The sequence below is a fragment of the Barbus barbus genome (genome assembly GCF_936440315.1).
Source record: "Barbus barbus genome assembly, chromosome: 38".
Classification (NCBI taxonomy): domain Eukaryota; kingdom Metazoa; phylum Chordata; class Actinopteri; order Cypriniformes; family Cyprinidae; genus Barbus; species Barbus barbus.
This window is the reverse complement of record NC_136716.1, coordinates 4,165,348-4,190,540: the sequence shown is the minus strand read 5'-3', so window position 1 is coordinate 4,190,540 and position 25,193 is coordinate 4,165,348. Positions and strand designations below refer to the sequence as shown.

Below are 25,193 nucleotides of genomic sequence, written 5' to 3'. Positions count from 1 at the left end.
CATTCTTTATCTTTTCATAAACAATTGTCACCAAAGTTAAAAATGCATTATATTACCTGTATATTCCTTGTTACATCTGAAATTGGTTGTTTGCTTTATAATTTAATATAGGATAGTTTTATAATGTTTTATAACAGTTATTTATGAGATCATCCCATGCATTATTAGGTGCATAACACAGCATAATTAATGCATTAATAATCATTTTATAATGCATTATATAGACAGGCTTCAAGTAAAGTGTTACCAATGTGACAAATGACTTATGCTTCTCTATTGTAAGTTGCTTTGGACAAACGTGTCTGCTGAATGCACAATTGTACTTTAAATGTAAGCAGTCTGAATCTGTCTAAGTGGGCAATTTTTGGCCAGAATAAATTGAAATGAGGACCAGATTTGATGCTTTATGTCAAAGTCTGGCTTTGTAAAACTAGCTGTGTAATATCAGTAATAATAAACCATCTTCAATCATTCGCAAATCTGTATTTTTCGCAATCTAACGACTTACCCAAGAGGTGGGCGGGGATGGGACCCTTGAGGTTGATGTATTTAGGACCATAGTAGTTGTAGAGCTTTCGGCGAACAAAAGCATGCAGGTTTTGGTAGAGAGGTTCAAGCTGTTTAAACAGATTCTCTAGGTCTTGCTCAAAGGTCTGAGATTCATACCAGGATTTCCAGTAATCGCCTGTATCGTTAAAGCCTGGGGAGAACAGATAAGAAGAACAGGGCGTCAAAACTTTATTTATTTATCTTTCTCCCCTCTCCAAGAATTACTCCCTCACCGTCCATCCGAGATGCCTTGTTGCTGAGCTCCACAAACTCAGGGTAGAGGGATTTGAGTGGGACCCCTGAGGCGTTGTGCCAGCCTTCCCAGGCATACAGAAGCCTCTTATAGCTTCTTGAGCTAGCCATGATTTCTGTGAGCTCTAAAAACATATAAATAACAAATGCATATTAATTATAGGAATACTCACAGGTAATGTAATGCTACATTTCTCCAAATCTGTTTTGGTGAAGAAAAACTCATTTACATCTTGAATGGCCTGAAGGTGAGTACAGTTTCAGGGAATTTTCATTTCCAAGTGAACTATTTTTAATATTATCTCTGCAGTAAAACAACTTCTAATTCGAGATTTAGGTTATGTTGAGTCTTGCAAATGAGCCCCAGATGAAGAAAGGGCGTTTGTTTATAACTGTGTTCCGGATTTGTGTGGTCCATAGAAGCTAAATCAGTGCAGTTTCTCAGGAAGAGCCTTGAATGGAAGCTTTTAGGAGTACAGGACACAACACACGTTGATTTTAGCTTTGGGTCATATGACTGGATACATGAAGTGGAGGACAGGAACAGTAGGTAAGAGTTAATGGACATCAGAACTTAGTGTTGTGTTTTCTTGCAGAGTCAGATTTACTGCTGTTTGTTTGTGGCTTTTTTGGTGTTTGTGTATGTGTATTTGGAGATGGGAAAAAGCACATATCCGCTGCATATATAAGCAAGTCCACATGTATGAAACACTGTCAGAACAAATATGTGATTTCATCCAAATAAGCAGATAGTTTGATAATTTTGAATGCTATAGAGATTAATGATGTTATTAGCAAATGCGAAACTGTTGTGACACGGATGTAATGGCGCACTCTTCAGATAAAAGCAACCTTTTAAGATAAGCTAAATACTTAAAGTGCAATGTTCTGCTAATTTTCGGCAAAGCTAACAGTGCTAATGTAAACAAGCATTTAGTCAGAAATAAAATAAATCGAAAGAGTCCGTGGCTGAAGCACGCTTTAAGTGAAATATGCGAATCGTCATGGAAACGGCTGGTGGCCACGTCAGAGTTTGTTGTAATTTGTTGGAAAATGCCGATTAAGCATGTTAAATCGGGTGAAAACAAACTCCAACCAATGCCAACAGACACCGACAGGGGTAACACACTGATTCAACAAACTCCAACAGACTAGTTTGTTGGTGTTTGTTGGCGTTTGTCTGTTCAGTGTGAATTGGCCTTAAGGGATCTAAAATATGGGCATGCATAATAAGGCATTGATATGTATTTTATAAGTATACTAATAAACAGCCAATATGCTAGTAATATGCATGCTAGTTAATAGTGAGAATCAGTCCTTAAAATAAAATGTTACCCAATGTTATACCTGTAGGTGCAACAAGTCTTTATGAGTGGATCTTCAAGTAATTGAAGATGCAGTCACATTTGTGACACTTTTGCTAATTTTGCAGACAAAAAAGGTTCATTGTCGGTTCTCGATAGTCTAGTGATGTATGAAGCACTTTCAAACCCAGAAGCCTTCTGTTGGTCAACGCTGCAAATTAATTTGACCAATTTGAACCTGTTGCGAAATCTTTCACCCTTGTGTGAAATTCCAGATTGCTTGGATTCTCATTGTAATTACTGTTTAAAAAGTGGCCGAACGATGGTAAATGTGACCTCAGCAAAACAAGGAGCAAAACAAATGGCCTTTTTCAGTGAGTCATTGAATCATTCACTACAGTATGTTTCTCAGAGATTTTGATGGCTGGACAATTCGTTACTAAGTATTAACTTCTTTATTGTTAACTGATTAGTAAAAGTAATAGCATGCTTGCAATCAGGCTGTTGTCCTGAATATAGCATAAATAGCAACTTTAGTTACAAATAAACATATTTTAAAGCTGCAAAATTGCCCTTTGGCGAATGTAAACAATGTTTGAATGTTCTCTATTTTAAATATAAACTGTCTGCAAAGGTGTTATTGCTACTTTTGTATTTTCATTTGTTATTAGTGTTCTTTGGTTCATATTTTTAACCATCTATAGCTTGGTCCACGTGCATAAATTTTAAAGCCCTAAGCTTATCTGAAACACAATTCTTTTGTTGTATTGCAAGCCCTTGTACGTATGTGTTTGTATTTTCACCTTCATTTTGACCTTTACTGACATGCATCAACAAAGTGTTGGGAGCGTTTCTCACCAGGCTCCAAAGACCAGCATTCCTCTGAAGGGGGGCACACCTTTGTCTTTGAGTAGATGCTGTCCATCTGGCTCAGAATGGTATTGTACTAAGAAAACAAAGAGAGCAATCAAAACACATATCGATGCATCAACAAGAGCTCTTCTTCCTCAGCTCCAGTGGTCAACTCACCTGCTCTCTCTCCGCGGTTGGGAGATTGGCAGGTCCCAGAACATTGATCTTACTGATGATTTTCTTCAGGTCTGGATTAGTGAAGCTCTCCATGAGAGAATCACTGAAGGTAGCCTTTGCTTTTTGACCCCATGCCTCTGTGAAAGCCTGCTCCTCCAAAGACGCAGCAACCTGAAGGAAACAATGAGGAGTGTCTGATTCTTTTATGCAAAATGGCCCAAATCATTATTAGTGAGTCTTTAAATCTTAATTAAATATCCATAGGAATATCATGTTTTTTTTTTCTCATGTGAAGTCAATTAAAGCAGTTTTCATGTTTTAGTGAAATTTTATTAAATGAAAACTAATCATATTTATTTGTTGTTATGTAGCATATAAACTGTATTTCTTCATTAATTTTAATTATATTAATGCAAAACTTTATTTCTGAAAACAATGCTAACTTGCAGATGTTGCTCTGATTGGTTCAGTTCAGTAAAAGATTGTAAGACTGATTCAAACTCATAATTTGAACTATTGATTGAATTGGTCATTAAGAGTCATATGTTCAGGAATCAGACTACACTATTTGCACTGTTGGTTTTGTTTCACTAAAAAGAACCGCTTCATAAGAGCCATTTGTTTGGAAATCAGATAACACAAGTCACACTGAATGTTTTTGCATCTCTAAAAAGAATTAGCTCATAAGCCTAATTTGTTTGTGAATCTAAATGCACTGATTGCATTCCATGTTTTTGTAATGTATGTAAATTCATTCTCATTTGTTTGGGAATCAGACTAGTTGCACTGTATGTTGTTGCTTCACTAAATGTTGACTCAACAGAAATACATTTCTCATTATTTCAGTCTTTTTTTTTTACATCACAATTAATGCAGATTGCAAATTCTCATTTATAATTTAGATTAAATATGATTTCTTTTGCCATGGCACTAAAGATTCTGATAAAAAAGTGGTGCAAACTTGCAACTAACTCTATTCTGGCATGTAACCCCCAAGATTCAAGATCCAATCAATCCTGATAGATAAAATGAAGTACGGGCCTGTATTTCTTGGCGTTGATATTGTTTTGCACGCAGATTTTTTTTTTTTTTTTTTTTATTAATTCCACATATTTCAGTAAATATAAGTATGTAGTCTTGGCCTAGTAGTTATTACATGTGCTCAGACTTAACAAGATGCTTTGATGTTTGAGAATTTGTATATAATTGTGTCATGTCACCATATCTCTTTCTCTCTCCATGATTTTCAGTCCTCTTTTTTTCATTCTCTGTTAATAATCATTTCTGGCTCTTGCTCAAGCCTAGAACTCTTAAGAGTTCTAGTTCTAGTTTTCAATAAGACATTGAATTGCTTTTGCAGCAACAAGGGATGAAATGAGGTGACTGAGTTCACACCATCCATCAATTTATTCTTTGGATCCTGATAGGAAATAATTTCTTTTGGGGAACACGAATAGCACCTGAAACAATCCAGACAGAGGTTTAAAGCACCTGCTAGCTCACATGCCATAAAACAGTTGTGTGCCTGTGGAGAACCTTTTAGTCATTAAATTTCAGCCAGTTAGACATCATTGAGCTGAGAATGTGGCTGTATTGTCAGGGACAATGATTTCTCCCACACTCTGTATATTTGAGAGACTTAGGTCATGTGTTGGGTGAGGGATGTGGGGAAATAGAGGTGAGTTGGATATTTCAAAGCTTCACCAAAGATTTACATGTTACTCACTCACACTCATGTTGTTCAATTTCTTCTTTTTGCAGAACACAAAAGAAGATTTTGAGGAAGGTTGGTAAGCAAACAGTTTTGGTGAACATTGACCTCCGTTGTATAGAGACATTCTTCAAAATATACTGTATATTTTTTATGTTTACACAAAATAAAGAAAGTCAAAATGTTTTAGAGTGACATGAGGGTGAGTAAATGTTGATAGAATGAATGAAATGTTGAAAGAACCCTTTAAGAAAAATTCTGGAATGGAGATTAGTGTATTCAAAGACAGTGCATCATAGCCAAATAAAACATAAATGAACGCCAAGTTGTGGATGTGATTTTGCGTCCAAATGAGAAAAAATTAATCATTTGAATTGTTCTTGAACTTGCCTGAAAAACAAGCATTCTGGACCAATTCACGTACAACGGATTCTTTTAATGAATCACAAGTTGATGAATGTTGAAAATGAATCTGATGAATCCTTCACTAAATGAAGCCACAAATCTGCCAGAGCTGTTAAAGAGATAGTTCACCTAAAAATTAAAATTACTCACCCTCATGCCGTTTCTGTGTCTTGGCCATGGTAGGACCCTTGCTGTCTATGGAGGGTCAGAAAGCTCGCAGATTTCATCAAAAATATCTTAATTTGTGTTCCGAAGGTGTTACGGGTTTAACGACATGAGGGTGAGTAATTAATGAGAGAATTAGAATTTTTGGGTGAACTATCTCTTTAACGAATCAAGATCTGATTCATTTGCTGAACTGAGTGTTATCATTACTTTTAGAGATGTATGCTTATTTCAGCGTGTTATACTTAAAGCAAGATTTTTACAGACTAATTGTTCAAAAACAGGATTCTCCAGGAGACACACTAAAAATGACACGCAACACTAAAATAGTGCAATAACTTGAACTAAACAACATAAAATGTAATATCCTATGATGAGCATAAATGCTAACAAAAACAAACTATACATAACTATTTAAGTATTACATTATTTTTGTGTAAATTAAAGGTGGTTTATACTCTATACTTCCAAAAAAAGGTATAAAAATAAAATAATTTTTAAGAATAAAATAAAACAATTATTTTTAAAATGTATAGCAGTACATTTATATGTTTTTTTTATCATATGTGACCTTGGACCACAAAACCAGTCATAAGTGTCAATTTTTCGAAAAATTTAATAAGCTTTCCATTGATGTGTGGTTTATTAGGATCGGACAATATTTGGCCGAGATACAACTATTTGAAAATCTGGAATCTGAGGGTGCAAAAAAATCAAAATATTGAGAAAACCGCCTTTAAATCTGTCCAAATGAAGTTCTTAGCAATGCATATTACTAATCAAAAATGAAGTTTTAATATATTTACAGTGGAACATGATCTTTACTTAATATCCTAATGATTTATGGCATAAAAGAAAAATGGATAATTTTGACCCATACAATGTATTTTTGGCTATTGCTACAAATACACCCCATCGACTTAAGACTGGTTTTGTGGTCCAGGGTCACATATGTTGAATCAACAGCAGGGTTTAAGCTAACATTTTTACATTATTTTTCTGTTAAAATTCCTTACATTTCTAGTGCACATTCTTCCTAAAGGTTTATTGTATCCTGGACTTGGGTGCGTCACTCTTTCTTAATGTTTTACCCCTTCCTGCTGTGGACGTTTGACCCCAGCATCCCTTCTCTGTTATGATAAACGCAGGGCGCGATGACCCTGTCAAAGCGGTTGCACTCATTAGTTCATGAGGCGATGCCTTTGTTGACCCGAGTGGAGATGAGCTTTCATCACTGATTAACAAGCTGGTGACACATGCATTTATCTCTATTATCTCTCGTCCTTCACTTGCATGTTCACACTCGGTTTTCCTCCGGGATAAAGACTCGTTTCTTGTTTTTTCACCTCTTCTTCCAAGGTCCCATTTGTTCTGTCTTGTTTATGCAAGAATGTGATAAGTCCGAACAGGGTGCAAGGTTCAAGGCTTGACATGAAACAGTAACATCATAAGACTTGTGACTGACACCATAAAAAGAGTGATGAGCTCAATCTGGTGTGCTTTGGCTTGGCTCTGAAACATCCCTGCAAACCTCCCTAAACACTTCCCCCTCTCTAATTGGCAGATGTTTGATGGGTATGGAATGTGAGTTTTCCAAGCAGATTGTACTTGTTTTCCACCTCATTGTGTCTTTGAAGGATCTAAACTGTTTTTAAAGGGCTCTTTTCTGAGAGCTTTATTTTTAGAAGCTAATTAAAAGACCTCTTGACTGATTCCAGTCTGTTTTGCTGTTTGATCTGATGCACTGACTGGCCTCACTCAATGCAGAAATAAAATTAAGGGCTACACATGGCCACTGTGTCACAGAAATTGAGCGGAGAGAAAGAGCGTTTCTAATGTATGGGAGTTAAATGGCAGTAAAGCGGATTGTGGAATTCTCATGCATGAATAATGCAGACTCTTGGGATGCATTTACATAAACATTTCAGATTTTTTTCACAGACATCTGGCACAGATCAGATTTTTGGCATCTGATTTAGGCCAATTTCAAATGTGGTTCTACTGCTGCACTCTCTAAATAATAATTCAGTGGCTTTGCAAGTATCACAATAATAAATAACTATGCTACCATAATAAAATCTCTGAATATCACTTAAGTTGGAAATCCAGTGGTTAATTTAGTCTAAACCTGTTATCTAATTTTATGTACAGAAATTAGTATGTGACTAATGAATGATATGTTTTGTTAAAGTTCAATCTAAATATTTGAGAATGGAGAAGACAAATTCAAGAGCTACAATCAATACCCATTCCATATCAATATTCTTAATTTTAATATTTTTTTAAGACTGTATGATGACAGTAAATGTTGAAATTAATTACTGTTTTTTTTATACAGTTATTTTGTAGGGCTAAAATCAGGGTAAAATATCACCATTTATATCTAAATTATGACAGTTTTTGAGTAGGGGTGTAACGATACACGTATTTGTATTGAACCTTTCGTTACAAGGCTTTCAATTCGGTACGCATTACAAACTGAAGGATTCGTTGGACCTTCGGACCTTCGTCGCTTGTAGTGCGAGGTCAGTAGCGGTACGAAGCTCTTTCAGAACTTCCTGATCGTGACCACCCTCGTGCATGTCCCTCAGTGCTTTTAGCCTGAAGAACCTGCAGTAACACCGTAGAGTAAGGTGGAGGCAGCTTCTCCACAGGCCACAAAAGCATCGCCGGACAGACCAGGCCTACCAGTACCTACAGGCCCGGAAGAGGAGGCACGGTTTGCCCTGCCAGGTGGAGGCGGTATTAGGACACAACTGCATCGCAACTGACCGGTAGGACCCCCGTATACCCCCTAGCTGCACCACCATCGAGGGTGGTAAGGGAGGAGGAGCTAGCAGGTCGGTTTCTGGCAGTAAAAGGTGCTGTCCACAACCTTGTAAACTCCCCATGCGCCTCTGGGAAGAGAGGCACTGGGGCATGGCGCTGAGAACCAGCACAAGCTACCCCGAGAAACCAGTCATCCAACCTTGAGAGCCCGGGACACGGTGGAGGTCTCCACTTGAGCCCTACCCTCTCAGGAAAGCATAGCCATCATTTCTGGATCCGACTCAGCCATTGCTACTGCTGGAGCAGCAGCGCAGCCGAATCTTTTTCCCCAGAAAGCTCTGGCTCACCCTCCGATGCAGTGATCGACATCTGGTCGTCGGGAGGAGCGCCAAGGATACTGCTGGTATGCCTCTTGTAGAGGACCCAGCATGTTCCACTGGCAGCTCTACTGATTTTGGAACGCAAGAGGAGCGATGGTGCCTCGAGGGTTGATTCCCTGGAGGGTTTGCCACCACTGTAATCCTCAGACCACCCGTGCCACCGCCTGAAGTAGTCCTTGTCTGTCTGCAGCCAGAACGAGAACCAGATCGAGGCAGAGGCAACAGAGCTCCGCCCCTTTGTCGAGGTAACGGAGCCTGGCCCACAACACCGAGATGACCATCTTCCCACAATGAGAAGATGACTCATTCACAAACGCCACCCCAGCGTGCTTACTGCCCAGGCACGTGAGGCAGTGATCGTGACCATCAGCCGGTGCCAGGTAACGACCGCATCCAGAAACGCACGGGTGACACGTCTGTAGCAAAGATGTAACGTTGAATTTGCCAGATACAACGTAGTCTTTAAAAAGACTCACCCGTGAATGCTCTTTTAGGGAAAAAGTTATTTTAGCGTGCTGAAGCGCACAGGGGAGATGGTTGCCTGCAACACAAACAGGGGATAGTGCAACCTGATGTGTGCAATCCACTCGGCACGGGAAGAACCACCGCCGCAGTAGCGCCGTACCAGTCTTCCGAAGAGCGTGCTCAACTCGTTGAATTCACTCGTCAGCAGAAGTCAGGAGCAGAACGATGTAACCGCTCGGCTCCGAAGCAAAAAGCTGAATACTCGCGCTGTGATCAACGGCAGCTGGATGCAATAATTGCATGCCAATGTGCATTGGCTCGTTTAGTTACACTCGAAGTGGATTGGTCTCTCTGAGCGAGATCCCAATTCGTCGGTCACCCGATGTGAATCGGAGTGACCGACTGAAAGGGAACCGGCAACGTGTTGCGACAGTGGCATGCGCTGCGAAAGGCCCCACGATAACCTCCCCTTGCTGGGTTGCGTCAAAAGACTATGATCTTGTATCGACGATAGCCAGAGATATTGTCAAAAACATAAATTATTGACATTATTAAGAGGATTTGGCATTTCCAATTAATGTAGGCCTGTTACATTCTTATTTTATTAGGACTATTATTATTATGAAGTTACTTTTATTATTAATTTAAGATACAATTAATTTGCCCTGCAATAATTACCACATAACTGACGCGCTGCGAAGGTTAAAAGATTAGGCTATTTACTAGATTAAAATGTTTTTTAAAAGGTCTTTTAAAACAGGTCTATTATACAATGAATTATAGGCATATAATTAAAATATTAACATGGCAGTCATCAATAAAAATCAATGAAATAGCCTAAAAAGCTTTATTTCAAGCACCAGCTTTCAAAAACAACCTGTTTAACATGAAATGCGTTTGTTCTCATTTTGTTTTTAACAATGTGCTGGCCACAAGAGAAATATTAAGGGAATAAATTAAAACAGTTAGCTATATACTGTTATCAGCACGTTGAAGTAGATTCGTCTCTCTTTGTCTCTGAGAGAATAAGCGGTGTCAGATGCCGAAAGCGCCGTCATTCCGTTTTTACTTTCACTTTCTGCATAGTGAATTGACTGAGATTAAGACGTTCACCAGCATAAATCTTGCGCAAAGTTTGCACGTTGCTTGTGTGATATTCATTGGCTCGCCTTCATGGTTTAAAACAGAAATATTTCCAACATTGTGACGTAACCAATTACCCCGCCCCCCGTATCGAAAACGTACCGAACCGTGACACCAGTTTGTCGTATCGAACCGAACTGTGAATTTTGTGAACCATTACACCCTTATTTTTCATACATAAAATATTACAGGTGCACCTCAGGAAACATAAATGCAATAAACATAAATTAAATTCAAGTTGCTTTGGATAAAAGTGCCTGCCAGATGAGAGAGAAAAAAAATACAGTTCTATAATGTTCTATAACTCTCCATGTCAGTTTATGCCGTCCATTTAGAGAATTATCAACAGAAAAGCTCATTTTAAAACACTACGAAACGATTTTATCATAATAATGTAATGCAGCAATTTTGACTCGTTGATGCATTTTTTTTGCTTCAAACTAATCATTATTTGCATGGGTGCCATCATGTTTACATGACGTCATGCATCGCATCATGGTTCATTTGGGGTCGTGGCTTTCCACACAAGTTTTTAATTACGAAATCCAAGTTTTCCACGCTGCTTGGAGGTTTGAAATTTCAACTTTCTCGTCTAATTTGATTTTCAGACATAAGCGGCTTCTCGCTTGTGTTATTCTAAATCTCTGCAGTCATCAACAGTGCCTGAAAGGCACATCAGCATATGCCGCATTAGCATAACCTCTGTCAACCATCTGTTGAATGCACACCACCAACATGCCTACGGTCATGATGACTGTGAAACCAAAAATACCTGCTCCAATAACCATGAGCAGCGTCCTGTGACGGCGGTCTCTATGGAATGAGTGCGACGGGTGTGCTGCTTTGATACAGTGCTGCTTTATCTTCATACGCAGTCAGGGCGAGTCCCGCTCACAGCACCAACCTGGCCTCGCGCCCGCCGCCTCCAATAGAGATGCCCAAAACAGAGGCTCTTTGATCACCTCGTTTGATGTGTCTGAAATAATAGACCTCACACCAGGTGTCGCTCAGGCTCTGCCCAGCTCACTAGCAACTCTTTTTACAGCTTTTTGTGTTGAGGTTTGGTTCAGATGTTGAGCGTCCAGTTTGAGCCTTTAGCGGTGCCAGCACCCATTTGAAAAGCTGTGAGTGAGTGTTGAGACAGCTGTGAAACTGTGTTGAGACAGCTGTCTGAAGGAGACGAGCGTGTGTGTTCAAGATTCAAGATATCAAGATTTTTTATTTGTCACATACACAATTATACAGAGTATAACCAGCAGGGAAATGTAGGTCAGGTCCACTCCAAGGACAGTGCAATTATCAACAAATATTAAGAAAAAGAAAAGTAGAAAGAATAAAATAAAAAGATAAAAAATATAAATATAAATGTGCAGGTCAGTATGTTGTTGACTTAAATAGTAATAAGAGGAATGTGCAAAAAGTTGTACAGAGTATTTAAATAGCAGCAATATGAGGTAGAAAAAATTATGAATAGCTTATTGATATAGTGATGTTAACATGGAGTCATGTGATGTTATGACACAGAGTTAGAGTTTAGGAGCCTGATGGCCTGGGGGAAGAAGCTCCTCCTAAGTCTCTCAGTTTTTGCCATCAGGCTACGGAAGCGCTTACCAGATGGAAGCAAAGTGAATAGATGGTTACCAGGGTGATTTGAGTACTTGATGATTTTGACAGCTCTACTTTTGCAACGTTTGAGGTAGATGTCCTGCAGAGAGGGGAGAGCAGACCCTGAGATGCGTTCAGCTAAGCGTACAACTCTCTGTAGTGCTTTGCAGTCCTGATTAGAGCTGTTTCCATACCACACTGAGATGCACTTTCAGAGTCAATACACTTTCTATGGTCCCTGAATAGAAATTTTTCAGGATTGCTGGTGAGACCCTGAATTTCCTCAGCTGTCGCAGATGGTACAGTCTTTGCCTGGCTTTTTTAACCTGTGTTTGGATGTGTGTAGTCCAAGTCAGGTTCTCGGAGATGTTTACACAGAGGTACTTGAAGTTACTCACCCTCTCCACAGGGGTCCCACTGATCCTGAGAGGAGAGTAGGGCTGCTGCTGTCTCTTCCTAAAGTCCATGATCAGCTCTTTAGTTTTGCTCACATTCAGAGAGAGACAGTTGTCCTGGCACCATGATGTGAGTCTCTCTACCTCATCCAAGTATGCGGTCTCATCGATGTTGGAGATGAGGCCCAGAACCACAGTATCACCAGCGAATTTGACAATAGATGTGGAGCTGTGAGATGATACGCAGTCATGCGTGTAGAGAGAGTAGAGCAGGGGACTCAGGACACAGCCCTGTGGGGCTCCTATGTTCAGAGTGATGGAGTTTGAGGTGAACTGGCCAACTTTCACCACTTGAGGTCTGCCGGTGAGGAAGTCTTGAATCCAGTCACAGAGTGAGGAGTTTAGGCCGAGGTCTGTGAGTTTAGAGGCCAGCTTGATGGGGACTATAGTGTTGAAAGCTGAGCTATAATCAATGAATAGCAGCCTTACATAATTCCCATTGTTGCTGTCTAAGTGCGTGAGGGAAGAGTGGAGGACGTGAGAGATGGCATCGTCAGTGGATCTGTTTGGGCGATAAGCAAACTGAAGAGGGTCCAAAGTATCAGGGATGGAGGAGCAAATGTGGCTCTTTACAAGTCTCTCAAAAACCTTCATGACTATAGGTGTGAGGGCAACTGGGCAATGGTCATTCAGGCAAGAGGGTGTATTGTCCTTTGGCACAGGGATAATGACAGATTTTTTGAATGAGGTGGGAACCACGGAGGTAGCAAGGGACTCATTAAATATAGACGTGAACAAACCAGCGAGCTGATCGGCGCAGGACCTCAAAACACGGCCGGTTATCCCATCAGGTCCAGCTGCTTTCCTGACATTCCCTTTCTTTAGCGCCCTCCGAACCTCATCCTCCGACACGGTGATTACAGGATCATCGCTGCTCTGACTGCTGCTTCCTGACTCGCTGGTCGGCAGAGACGCGCCGCCGCTGTTGCAATCGAAGCGGTCGTAGAAGATGTTTAACTGGCCGGCCAGCAACGGATCTGCTCTCACCTCAGCGGAGGATTTGTTTCCGAAGGCACAGATGGTCCTCAGTCCCTGCCACATCTGTCGAGAGTCATTGAGCTGGAAATGAGACTCAATTCTCTCTCTGTATCTGTGTTTAGCGGCTCTTACTGCGCGTCGGAGAGCATAGCACGATGCTTTGTACTCGCTCATATTCCCGGTCAGAAGAGCCTCATTGTAAGCTGCATATGTTAACCGCAGCACAGATTGTTCTGTCCACCCACGGTTTCTGATTGGAGAATGTCCTTACAGTTATTGTTTCTGTAGCTTGCTCGGTTAGCGTGTTTACAAAGCTCAATGCTACATCCGTGAACTCGCTGACGTCAGAAGAACTCGCCTGGAACATGTCCCAGTCGACATCATCAAGAGCCACCTGCAGCATAGCCTCTGAGTGGGAGGACCAGCGCGTCACTACTCTCTGCACCGGAGGATCCTGGACAAGCCTTTGTTTGTATTCCGGTGTTAGGAAAATGGCGGCATGGTCCGATTTGCCAAAAGCCGGTAGTGAGCGGGCTTTGTAGGCATTCTTGAACTGAGTGTAGCAATGATCCAGTGTGTTTGGTCCTCTAGTTGGACAGGATACATGATAAAAGTTCGGCATGACCTGCTTGAGGTTGGCTTTGTTAAAGTTAAAGCAAAATCTCAGCGGAGCGGCCTGAACGGCGTCCGAACACAGCGGCGCCATTTTGTTGAAATGGGAGCAATGGTGACCACCTCGCCTCTGCATTCATCACACTGGCATCCGGTCAAACTTTTGTTCACAGTCTATATCAACTTATGTTTTTCTGCTTTGAACTGAACTGAAGTGCTTTATCATTGAAACACAGATTGGATGGAGAAACAGATTCAGGAAGCAGTTTGTTTTACCATGCTGGGATGTTATAAGCTTTTTATTCTACCAGAATCCGTTAGGGATGAATAACACTCTGTACTATATTTGTTATTGGCTGCTATTTTGGTAACCTTTCACAATAGCTAAAGTAAGTCACTGCATTAAAGATTTAGTTCACCCAAAAAGGAACATCTGTCATTTACTCACCTACACGTTTTTCCAAACCTAAAAGAAGATATTTTGAAGAGTGTTGGTAACCAATCCGTTCCTGGTAGCCATTGAAGTCCATGGTATGCAAATAAATAAATAAATATGGAAGTCAATGGCTACTTTCAACTGTTGGTTACTCGCATTCTTCAAAATATCTTTTTTTGTGTTCAACAGAAGAAAAATTTATATAGGTTCTGAACAACATGAGGGGAGTAAATGATGTCAAAATGTTTGATTTTGAGTGAACTATCCCATTAACTAACAATGATGAATACATTTATTACTTTATTTTTTAATTTGTGTTGATGTTGATGTTGCAACAACTGTTCATTGTTAGTTCATGTTCTCAGGTCCATTAAATAATTTTAATGTATTGCTTTTAATAATTAGTAAATGTTGAACTCAAATCTAGTTGACTAATGTTAATAAATGGAAACTTACTGTAAACTGTTTTATTAAATTTATTGGTGTTGTCAGTTTATTTTCTATTTAGACAACATAGTGTTTTGTAATTTATTTAGAATTGAGTTTTTTTTTTTTTTTTTTTTTCAAATAAACCATTTATTGGTTATCACCCATTACATCGTCCATTAAATAATTATCGGCTTATTTCTTAACATGATTGGTACTTTTTCCACTATGAAATGCCCAACACTTGACATCCCATAGGAAAGAAAGTCCCAAATGGGATTTCAACATCTCAATGGTTTCTCCTTGACAGCATTGATATTGACCTGTCCATATTGAACTTAAGCACCTCGAAGCCAACTCCTAAAGCCCTTCCTCTTCCACCGGTTCTGTCTGGCTTGTTAGACTCCCCGGTTCTGTCCAGGACCTTAGACTCCTCAGCTAAGCATGTCCATCTAGTTAGGCTGCTCCTTGGTGTCACCGTGGTCCCCCGTTCCCTTAGCTCCACCATTGTCCTCTGTCCCACCAGCTTCACATCAGTCCTCTGAGCCTGTGATGTTGCCCTGGTCCTGGCCTCCACCAGCAGCTCTGCCTCAGGTTTCCGATTTCACGGTTCTGCCATGGTCATCCACTCCACCGGTTCCACCATGGGCATCTCTTTTGCTGGCTCCTCCTTGGGGGTCTCCAGCTCTGACATGGTCCATGGCCTCCAGGGTTTCATCATCACCTTTCCCTAGCACTTCTTCCTTACTGGTGATACGCATCTGTGTATGTCATGTCTGGTTTGGTTTTGTTCCTGTTTTCTTAGTTTCTACAGTATGTCTGTGTTTGGTTGTTGTTGTGGTTTCTGATTAGTTACACTTGTCTCGTTTAGTTCCTACTTATTCCAGTGTGTGTACAAATAGCACTCTGTTTGTTCACTGAGTTGTCAGTCATCTTTGTGTACAAAGCTGCGTGCATTTGTATTACTTGGAATTCTTGTATTACCTTCCTTTGTTTTGTTTTTTAAATAAATACCTGCTGCATTTAGATGCTTTACACAACTTTACCCAACTTCTCATGAGCTGTGAAAGAGCAAGGAAATGATGACACATGGATCTATTCTTGTAATGATTAGTCACGTCCTTTTAACACAAATGAATGCTACTCTCACGCAATTCTTTCTCACTCGATTTAGTGAAACTTTACAGGGATCCTCAAACTGTCTACTATTAACACAATACCCACAATAAAACCCAGTGGAAGACATGTAATTGTGACGTTTTGTCGTAAGCTGTTAAATTATTACAGGCTGTCCAAAGAGCTGTCGAAATGGCTGATTCATCAGTCCTATATGCAAAAAAGGCTTGATAGCAGAACCACGCTGCCTGAATTCAGCCTTACTACATGCAAGTCAATCGTGGATTGTGTTACATCAAGTTTTGTGCAGTTGTACCTTGTCAGACTACAAGCAGTGTTACTGGGTGTCTGTAAAATCGTTCGTTCACAGTACCTGCAGCTGCGAATTGTGGTCTGTCAGGTTGGTGTTGTAGTTCCAGGTGGCTTCTGTGCTGAAGTAGAAGACCTGCTCGGCGGTTGAGTTGTAGTCGCTCACGAAGCCTTCAGCCCCTGCCTCTGTCATAGGATAATCCCCCGGGATCCACTCGGGTTTCAGAGCTGCACTCGTGCTGACGAGAGTCAGCAGCACCACTGCCCGGTACATAATGGACCACAGCTGCGACGTGAGGAACGGGAAGAGTGCAGGAATGAAAGTTCCCTGAGGAGCCGTCTTGACACTCTCACTGCTGGATGCTCCTGTCCTGTGGTTGTTTCCTATCTGTCTCCTTCCTTCCCCCTTTCCCCTGTTAATCAGGCACAGAGCAACCACAGTCGGATGTTTTAAGTGCCAGTTTAACCCAACCCACCCTCTCTCTTGAAAGATACACACAGTTGCTCTCTTTCACTCTCTCTCTCTGTCTGTCCCTCCTACTCTCCCCTTCCTCCTCTCTACCAGGATCTCCCTCTACCTTTTAGTCTCTCTGAACTTCTTCTGGACACCTGGATTTTATAAAAAGAAAAATCATTGATTTCTCTGAGACAGCAGTGAGATTCTCAGACCTTTTAGGAAACATCTTAAGAGTGTTTCCAACAGTTGAGGTTTCCAAGACATTCAATGAGAAGTGTGGATATGAACTCAAAAGATTTATTATCTTCTTAGAACAAATGATCATTCGTTTTATAGCTCTTCTTACTGTATGACAGCATTTGTGTCTGTTTTTATTAAAGAGAAAATATGCTCCTTCTGTCATCATTTATGTATTATTTTGTCGTTCCAAACCTGTATGCCATTTTTATGTCTTTGGAACATAAAATAAAATATTTTGAAGATTTTTCTTTTCAAAATTGTCTTCTGTGGAACAGAAAGTGGAACAGATTTGGAATGACATCATAGAAAGTAAAGATAATTAATTATTTTATTTTGTTTTTTTGGGGGGGAGGGGGTGAACTTTTAGTAGAAATTACAGTAAAACATATTTTAGTTAATCATAAATTTTTGTCAGTACATTCAGCAGTACACTTTGACCATATTTCAAAGACCATAGAAGTGATTACGAATTTACATAAATATGAAAGGGTTTTCACAGCAGTTCCATAGAAGAATTTTTGTTAAGAACTTTTCTGTGAACAGTTTTTAAAGACCCCTTTTTTTATCTAAAGAACCTTATTCCACTATAAAGTATCTTTCACGAGTTCACACTTACATATAATTAGCTGGAGTATAGTAATGCGTATTTGGTGAGTATAGTAATGCGTAGTTGGTGAGTATAGTAATGCGTATTTGGCGAGTATAGTAATGCGTATTTGGTGAGTATAGTAATGCGTTGTTGGCGAGTATAGTAATGCGTATTTGGTGAGTATAGTAATGCGTATTTGGCGAGTATAGTAATGCGTAGTTGGCGAGTATAGTAACTTGTAGTTGGCGAGTATAGTAATGCGTATTTGGCGAGTATAGTAATGCGTATTTGGCGAGTATAGTAATGCGTAGTTGGCGAGTATAGTAACTCGTAGTTGGCGAGTATAGTAACTACGTATTTTTATAATAAATGCGTATTTGGCGAGTATAGTAATGCGTATTTGGTGAGTATAGTAATGCGTATTTTGTGAGTATAGTAATGTGTAGTTGGCGAGTATAGTAATGCGTATTTGGTGAGTATAGTAATGCGTATTTTGTGAGTATAGTAATGCGTAGTTGGCGAGTATAGTAATGCGTATTTGGTGAGTATAGTAATGCGTAGTTGGCGTGCTGTCCTGGGGAAGGGCTCCGAGCTCGGGAATGGCCCGAACACAGAGTACCCCCCCGTATAAATGTGGTAAGAACTCAAGTGGTAAGGACTCAAGAGTGGAGAAGGGCTGGTGTAGGGATGCTGATTAACCATCAATGGATAGAGATAAGTGAGCTGTATTTATACCTATGCGTTGATTAGCTTGAGTGCGTTCCTCTTGTGTTAATTAGGCTAAGTATCTGACATGCTCATTTTGTGGAATGGAAAGGTTATGTGGATGTTAAAGGTTCTTCATGGAACCATTAATGCAATAAAGAACCTTTAGTTTTAATAGTGCAAAGATGTACTTAAGTGGGTCAGAAAGAAGTTTTTAGTTCAAATAAATGCATTAATATAAATTTTAACTAATACATTTCAATATAACTGTAAACAACATGCTAAGACAAAAACATTGCATTCAGTATATACTATCAGTAAAAAGTACTCTTTAGTTAAAGATACATTATACTTGTACTACTTTTTCACAAGGGTTTCCTCCAATGTTATAATTTCTTTGTCTGGCTTTCTTTTCTGAAGACATCAGCATTACTGTTGCTGTTAGATGATCTGGCAGACTGAGGCATAGCGTAGCACAGCTGCCAAGCTCCAGCTCTTCAGTCACTGTTCAATCAGTGATTCTATAGAGAGAGGCAGAATATTGCTTTCTGTTCACTAAGGAGGTTAATCTTAAAGTGATAGATAAGAGAAGCAGGTAGATGTGGTTTAAATAGCTTTTTGCTCTACAGTTATTACATCTGCAATGTTGCATGAAGAGCCTGTTCTTAGAATAGAAAATGTCATGTATTTTAATATTTATTCAAACTGAAACCTGTTCCTTTGGTCCACTGTAGCAAAGTCCCTATAAGGCAAGTCAGTCATCTTGGTGGCCAAAAATGCTTTTTCAAAGTTATAAACAAAAGATTATTGAAGTATGATTTACATGAAAATATTTCATCCTTTCTACTTCGAAAACTCATTTAATTCAGTGTGTTTCTTTGTAATTTAATAGCAATTTCTGAGTGAAAATTGTATTCAAAACTAACAATATATAAGTTATTCTTAAGTTTGCTTTATGGAAATCAGTGAAGCTTTCACAGCAAAAAGATTTCACACGTGCATCTATGGCATGAGACAGTTGGCTCTTTTACTTGAAAGGCTTGACCTGCATTCCTACAGCAGCTATAATGAGCGTTGTGATTTTTCCTTTTCATACTGTATCTACAAGTGCTCCATCTCCTCCTACAGGAAACTGTCTCTCAACATTGGAATGGATGTTGTGGCATTGCATACCATTGCAAAGAAAATAACTGTGTTGCATTTTTGGTTCAACTGTAACGATATTGTTCTGAACTTGGCATTGCAGTGAAGCACGTGCAGGAAACTTCACAGAGAAACCCAAGGAAAGATGGGAAGATTGTATTGCTCAATCAGAGAGGGTCTCCGTCATTTTATTCCTGCATGTGACTTTGAGAACAAGTCTTCTTGTGTTGGGAATGGAGAGGTGCGTGATCACACATCCAGCTGAGCGTACTGAAGAATCTGTCCGTAATCCTTGAGCAAACCATGTCATCCTCCTGGAATTTATGTGATGTGCTTTTTTTTTGAGAGGACAGCTTAGGGCAGTTTATGGTGTCATGACCATGTCCAGAGTTCTTCGCTGACTGAGCTAACGACTGCCTGCCTGCTCCGAAAAAATCTGCACTGCATGACCTCTTATTAGGCAGTTTTTGGGGGTGTGAAAAATGAAGAAAACAGCATGGTCCTTTAGAGAGTCCAAAATATCTTGTGCCAAGGACACTTGGCAAGTTAAACTTTACACACGGCAAATCTGAGCCTTCTTAACACACACTCACTCCTTTCTGTCAGCTTGTACGCTCATGTAAGGCAAGGCATTACAACCAAAACTACTGTTTTTTTTACTTCTTGGACACTTTGCTTCCATAACTAGTCTTCTTTCAGACTAGTGGAAAGAAAGCATCCAGAATTCACATTTAAGGTTTTATTGTATTACACTTCTTCAATTTGTGTCTCTAGATTTCAATTACAATACATATTTTTAAAGGCCGTTTTCTCAATTTAATGTGTATTTAATTAGATAATGCCTCGATTGCATATTTAAACATTGCATTTCAGAAAACTTGTTATACAAAGCAATTGTCTTATTATACTGTGATTAATCAACTGGGTATTTATGGTGATATCCATTAGTGTTTTGCTGCATGTGGAAATGGTTTATGGTTTACTTGATATAATGTCATTTCGTTAAAAGTGTTGTTGTTCACCAATTTACTCAAATTGGCTGAAGTTCAACTTCTGACCCGGTGTTAGTCGTACTGTAGCCTCAGGCTGCACACCCACTGTCCGTTCACACAATGCATATTGACTAGAAAAATGTCAACAACAAAAAAAAAGCCTCTTAATCTGGCAAGGTCTAATCTGATTGTCAGGCTCTATGGAGATTTTCGAAATCAGGATGCTTATGTTTATAAAGTCTGCCTAAAAACAGAGTCGTGCAAGCAGAGCGATTTTAAAGGAATAGTTCACCCCAAAATTAAAATGTACTCACCCTCAGGCCATCCAAAATGTAGATGAGTTTGTTGCTTCTTTATTGGGAACATATTTGAGAAAGAAAAGTATTACAAACATGCAGTTCACAAGATTAAATGATGGTCTGGAGTGGTGTGGATTATTTATGGATTATTGTGATGTTTTTATCAGCTGTTTGGACTCTCATTCTGACGGCACCCATTCACTGCAAAGGATCCATTGGTGAGCAAGTGATGGAATGCTAAATTTCTCCAACTTGTTCTGATGAAAAACAAACTCATCTACATCTTGGATGGACTGAGTGTGAGTAAAATTTAAATTTTTGAGTGAACTATTCTTTTTTTTTTCACCAACAACTGTTCTTTCATTAGTAACCTACACATTTTCATTCGTGACACTTTAACTGTATTAATTGTGTTTGCGTTAATTCATTCATTTTTGGTATGGATGTCATAATGTTTCAGCGTGAAAAGTCACCATAAGGATTCTGTTTTAAAACAGCACAGGGTTCTATAAATGGTGATTCAGGATACGTGGATCGTTTTTTGTGTCTCTAAACATGTGCATTTCTGCCAAACTGAAAATGCTGAATTATCTACAATACAAGAAATAAATTGTTCTTAACATGATGGCAGTGAGTTTTATACGTTTGCTATTCTGTTTCACTGTTATCCATGTGAAATGCATTGTTTAGACTCTGCTGTCACATCTTAAAACTGGAACATAACATAAGCTTGGAACCAAACTAGAACAGCCTTGGAGATTAAAACCTGCTTCTGGTTTGCAAAATGTACTGTTATTATTTCACAGCAGTAAGATACACACCACAACCCTGCAATTTAAACCTCATTAGGGAATCTGGGATTTCCTCCCAAGTTCTTGTACCAAAACATCCACATTGTGCACATTTGAAGACAACAAGTTTTTTTATAGCTCAGTGTGAGTCCCCTATAAGTGTGTGAGTCATTTTCCGTAGTTTTTTCCTTAATGTTCTATTTTACATGCATTGTTGGGGGGCATTGGCCTATTCACACCAAGACCATATACAGTTAGGTCCATATATATTTGGACAGGCACAATTTTAGTTATTTTAGCTGGTGACCAAAACATATTCAAGTTACAGTTATATAATAGATATGTCCTTTAAAGTTCACATTCTGAGCTTTAATTTTAGGGTATTCACATCAAAATTGGAGGAATGGTTAAGGAATTATAACCTTTTAATATGTACCTCCCCCTTTTTCGGTGGACCAAAGTAGGGATGCACCGAAATTAAAATTCTTGGCTGAAGCCATATAAAATGAAACACTGGGCTGAAGGCCAAATACCGAACACGGTTTTTCACATTTTTCCCCATGTAGGCCTATTTTGCCATTTTTTCACCATTGCATATATTAAATAGCCAAAATGTGCTTTTTACTGTTTTGCCCTGCTTTTCAAATAAAAAAATCAATATTTAAAAAAAAAACATTTAAATTAAAATATTTAATTAACACTGAACATTTCTATCAGACATTATACCAACAAAGCACAATTTAACTTAAAATTGTTAAGGCGCCGGTCTGATCTGGGTTTGTTTATGTTGTGTCCTGGTCTGTCTGAAGCACATGGCTGTCAGTTGGTAATTGTGTGTGTCATGTGGTCTATTGTTACCCCGCCCCTCTTGTTACCTTATTATCTTATTAGGGTTGACACCTGTTTGAGGTAATTAGTCACCCTTTATATTCTCCTCTTGTTTTCTGTCCTGTGCCAGATCGAATCTCTGCTTTGCTGAGTTAACCTGGCTCTTGTCTCTGACGGTTATCTTGCTCCTGTTGTTGTCAAGCCTAAGTCTAGTTCTGTTTTTTCCTCAAATTTATTTTTTACCTTTTGAGATTAGGGATTTTTCTTTTGATTTAGTTTAGTGCTATCTAGTTCCTTGTTTTGAGCTCCTGCCTTTTTAGTTTTGTTTTTCCTTTTTCCCTTTTGCTCCCCAGTTCCCCCATTGGCTCTGGCTGCTGGACTCCCTCCTGCCTGCCTCCTCCATCCCATCCCTGGCTGCTCATCATCGCCTGCTCCCTTGCCCTTCTGGTTCTGTCCATCTAGCTGCTCAACCATTGTCAGCCTTGTTCACCAGCCTCAGGAGACCCCAGTTAAGCCAGCCTGGCTTCTGCCTTCGTCTTCTTGGAACCAGTCTCCCGCTCTCTCTCACTGTTGCCATTTCCTGCATCCTGGAGTTTCATTACGGAGTTGGTCTACCTCGTAGCTCTTGGACTGTTGCCCTCTGCCTATCCCTCAGAAACCCCTTTCCTAGACGCTTCCTGCTGAGTTGTTCATCTCTGCCACGGACCTGGCTGGAATCTCTCCTGGTTACCCTCTCGTGCAGCAGATAGTTCCTGAGTTCCTGTTTTGTGTTTGAGTCTCAATAAATCTGTTATCCCTGCAACTGATTCCTCTTCCTTTACCACCCCTGACAGTTCGATCTGGCCAGTATGGAATCAGCGGGGCCTGACCAGATCCGGACAGCCGTCCTCCAGCAGGGGGTGCTGCTGGGTCAACATGCTACGCGACTCTCAGAAACCACCAGAGGCGTAGAGGCCATGTCCTCCCAAGTTACTGAACTCACTAATCAAGTCAGGGAGTTGAGGCGGGACCAGGACAGCCTTCGGACTGCAGCCGCTGCCTCTGTTTCATCTCCTGTTCTTGCCCGGGTAGCGCCAGAACCTAGAGTGCCCCCTCCGCCACTTTATGATGGGGATCCTAGGGCTTGTCGCCCATTCCTGTCCCAGTGTGCGATCACGTTTACCCTGCAGCCCACAACATTTGCTTCCGAAGCAGCAAAGGTGGCATTTGTTATTACCCTACTCACTGGGAGGGCCCGGGAGTGGGGGACTACTGTCTGGGAGAAGCAAGAGCCTTACTGTGCCACATTTGAGCTGTTTCGTCAGGAGATGATCAAGGTGTTTGACCGATCAGTCGCTGGCAAGGAGGCAGCCAGTCAGCTGGTGAGACTGAGGCAGGGCAAGTCATCAGTTACGGATTTTTCCATTCAGTTCCGGACTCTGGCTGTGCTTTGTGGTTGGAATCAAGCAGCTTTGTGGGATGTTTTCAGAGAGGGCCTCAATCCTGAGATTCAGGACGAGATTGCTATCCATGATCTGCCGGCTTCATTTGATGACCTGGTGGATCTGGCACTTCGTGTCGAGACGCGCATCAATCTACGCCGTCAACGGATCCTGGCTCATCCTTCTTGGCCCATTTCTCCTCGTTCTGTTTCGGAAGCCGCTATTGTTCACCCTGAGCCACTTCCTGAAGTGGAGCCCATGCAGGTTGGGCGTACCCGTCTGGCAGCGGAGGAGAAGCAACGACGCCTCAATCAACGACTTTGCTTCTACTGTGGGAAGTCTGGACATTTTGCTGCAACATGTCCTTTAAAAGTCAGAGCTCGCCAGTAGATGGGGAAGTATTGGTGAGCGTTACCCCTGTACCCGATTCCCCCATATTTCGTACCCAGCTGCCTGCCATTGTCAAGTGGGGGCCTTTTTCAAGACCATGCTCAGCCCTGGTGGATTCTGGGGCTGAGGGGAATTTCATTGATGCCACCCTGGTGGCCCGGTGGGGCATTCCCCTTACCCCTCTCAAGACGAAACTCATTGCCAGGGCTCTCAATGGCGCCATCCTCACCCAAGTTACTCACGTCACTCCCCCTGTAAGTTTAACCGTTTCCGGCAACCATTGTGAGGAGATTACGTTTTACCTCCTCGAGTCTCCCAGCACACCCATTGTGCTGGGGCACCCGTGGTTGGTGAAACACAGCCCTCACATTGGTTGGGCTGAGAATTCTGTGTTGGCATGGAGCTCATTTTGTCATAAGTTTTGCCTTGGGGTTGCCTCGTCTGCTGGTTTTTCTTGTTCTGTGTTTCAGGAGGAGCAGACTGCGGATCTGACCGGTGTTCCTGCTGAGTACCTCGATCTTCGGAGGGTTTTTAGCAAGTCACGGGCGGCATCTCTCCCTCCTCACAGACCCTATGACTGTGCCATCGACCTTCTCCCAGGCACTTCTCCGCCTCGTGGTCGCCTTTATTCTCTCTCAGCGCCCGAGAGGGAGGCTATGGATAAGTATATCCAGGAGTCTTTGGCAGCTGGCCTCATCCGTTCTTCCTCTTCTCCTGCAGGTGCGGGGTTCTTCTTTGTGGAAAAGAAGGACGGTTCCTTGCGCCCCTGCATCGATTATCGTGGGCTGAATGACATCACCGTAAAGAATCGGTACCCCCTGCCGCTGATGTCCTCAGCTCCCGAGCTGCTGCAGGGAGCGAGAATCTTCACTAAGTTGGACCTCCGCAATGCCTACCACTTGGTTCGGATAAGGGAAGGGGATGAGTGGAAGACAGCTTTTAACACCCATACTGGGCACTTTGAATATCGGGTTATGCCCTTCGGGCTTACTAATGCCCCAGCTGTCTTCCAAGCCCTGATTAACGATGTGCTTAGAGACATGATCAATAGATTTGTCTTTGTGTACCTTGATGACATTTTAATTTTTTCTTCGTCATTGCAGGTACACACTCAGCATGTCCGTCAGGTGCTGCAGAGGTTACTTGAGAACCAGCTGTATGTCAAGGCGGAGAAGTGCACATTCCACGCAGACTCAGTTCCGTTCCTGGGACAGATAATCTCGGCGGAG

The 25,193-nt window shown here is 40.9% G+C and overlaps 1 protein-coding gene across 1 annotated transcript in view; it reads right to left on the bottom strand.

The window, feature by feature from the left end:
• The window catches only part of LOC306857861 (angiotensin-converting enzyme-like), a 31,776-nt gene extending 15,247 nt beyond the window's left edge, over positions 1 to 16,529 (bottom strand). Inside the window, exons 1-5 of the mRNA XM_079398098.1 lie at positions 16,174 to 16,529; positions 3,135 to 3,305; positions 2,964 to 3,051; positions 783 to 926; positions 509 to 700 (exon numbers count right to left, since the gene is read on the bottom strand). Coding sequence (XP_079254224.1) covers positions 509 to 700; positions 783 to 926; positions 2,964 to 3,051; positions 3,135 to 3,305; positions 16,174 to 16,383 — 805 coding nt within the window. The 5' untranslated portion in view covers positions 16,384 to 16,529. The remainder of the gene's footprint in view (positions 1 to 508; positions 701 to 782; positions 927 to 2,963; positions 3,052 to 3,134; positions 3,306 to 16,173) is intronic.
• Positions 16,530 to 25,193: the final 8,664 nt, after the last annotated feature.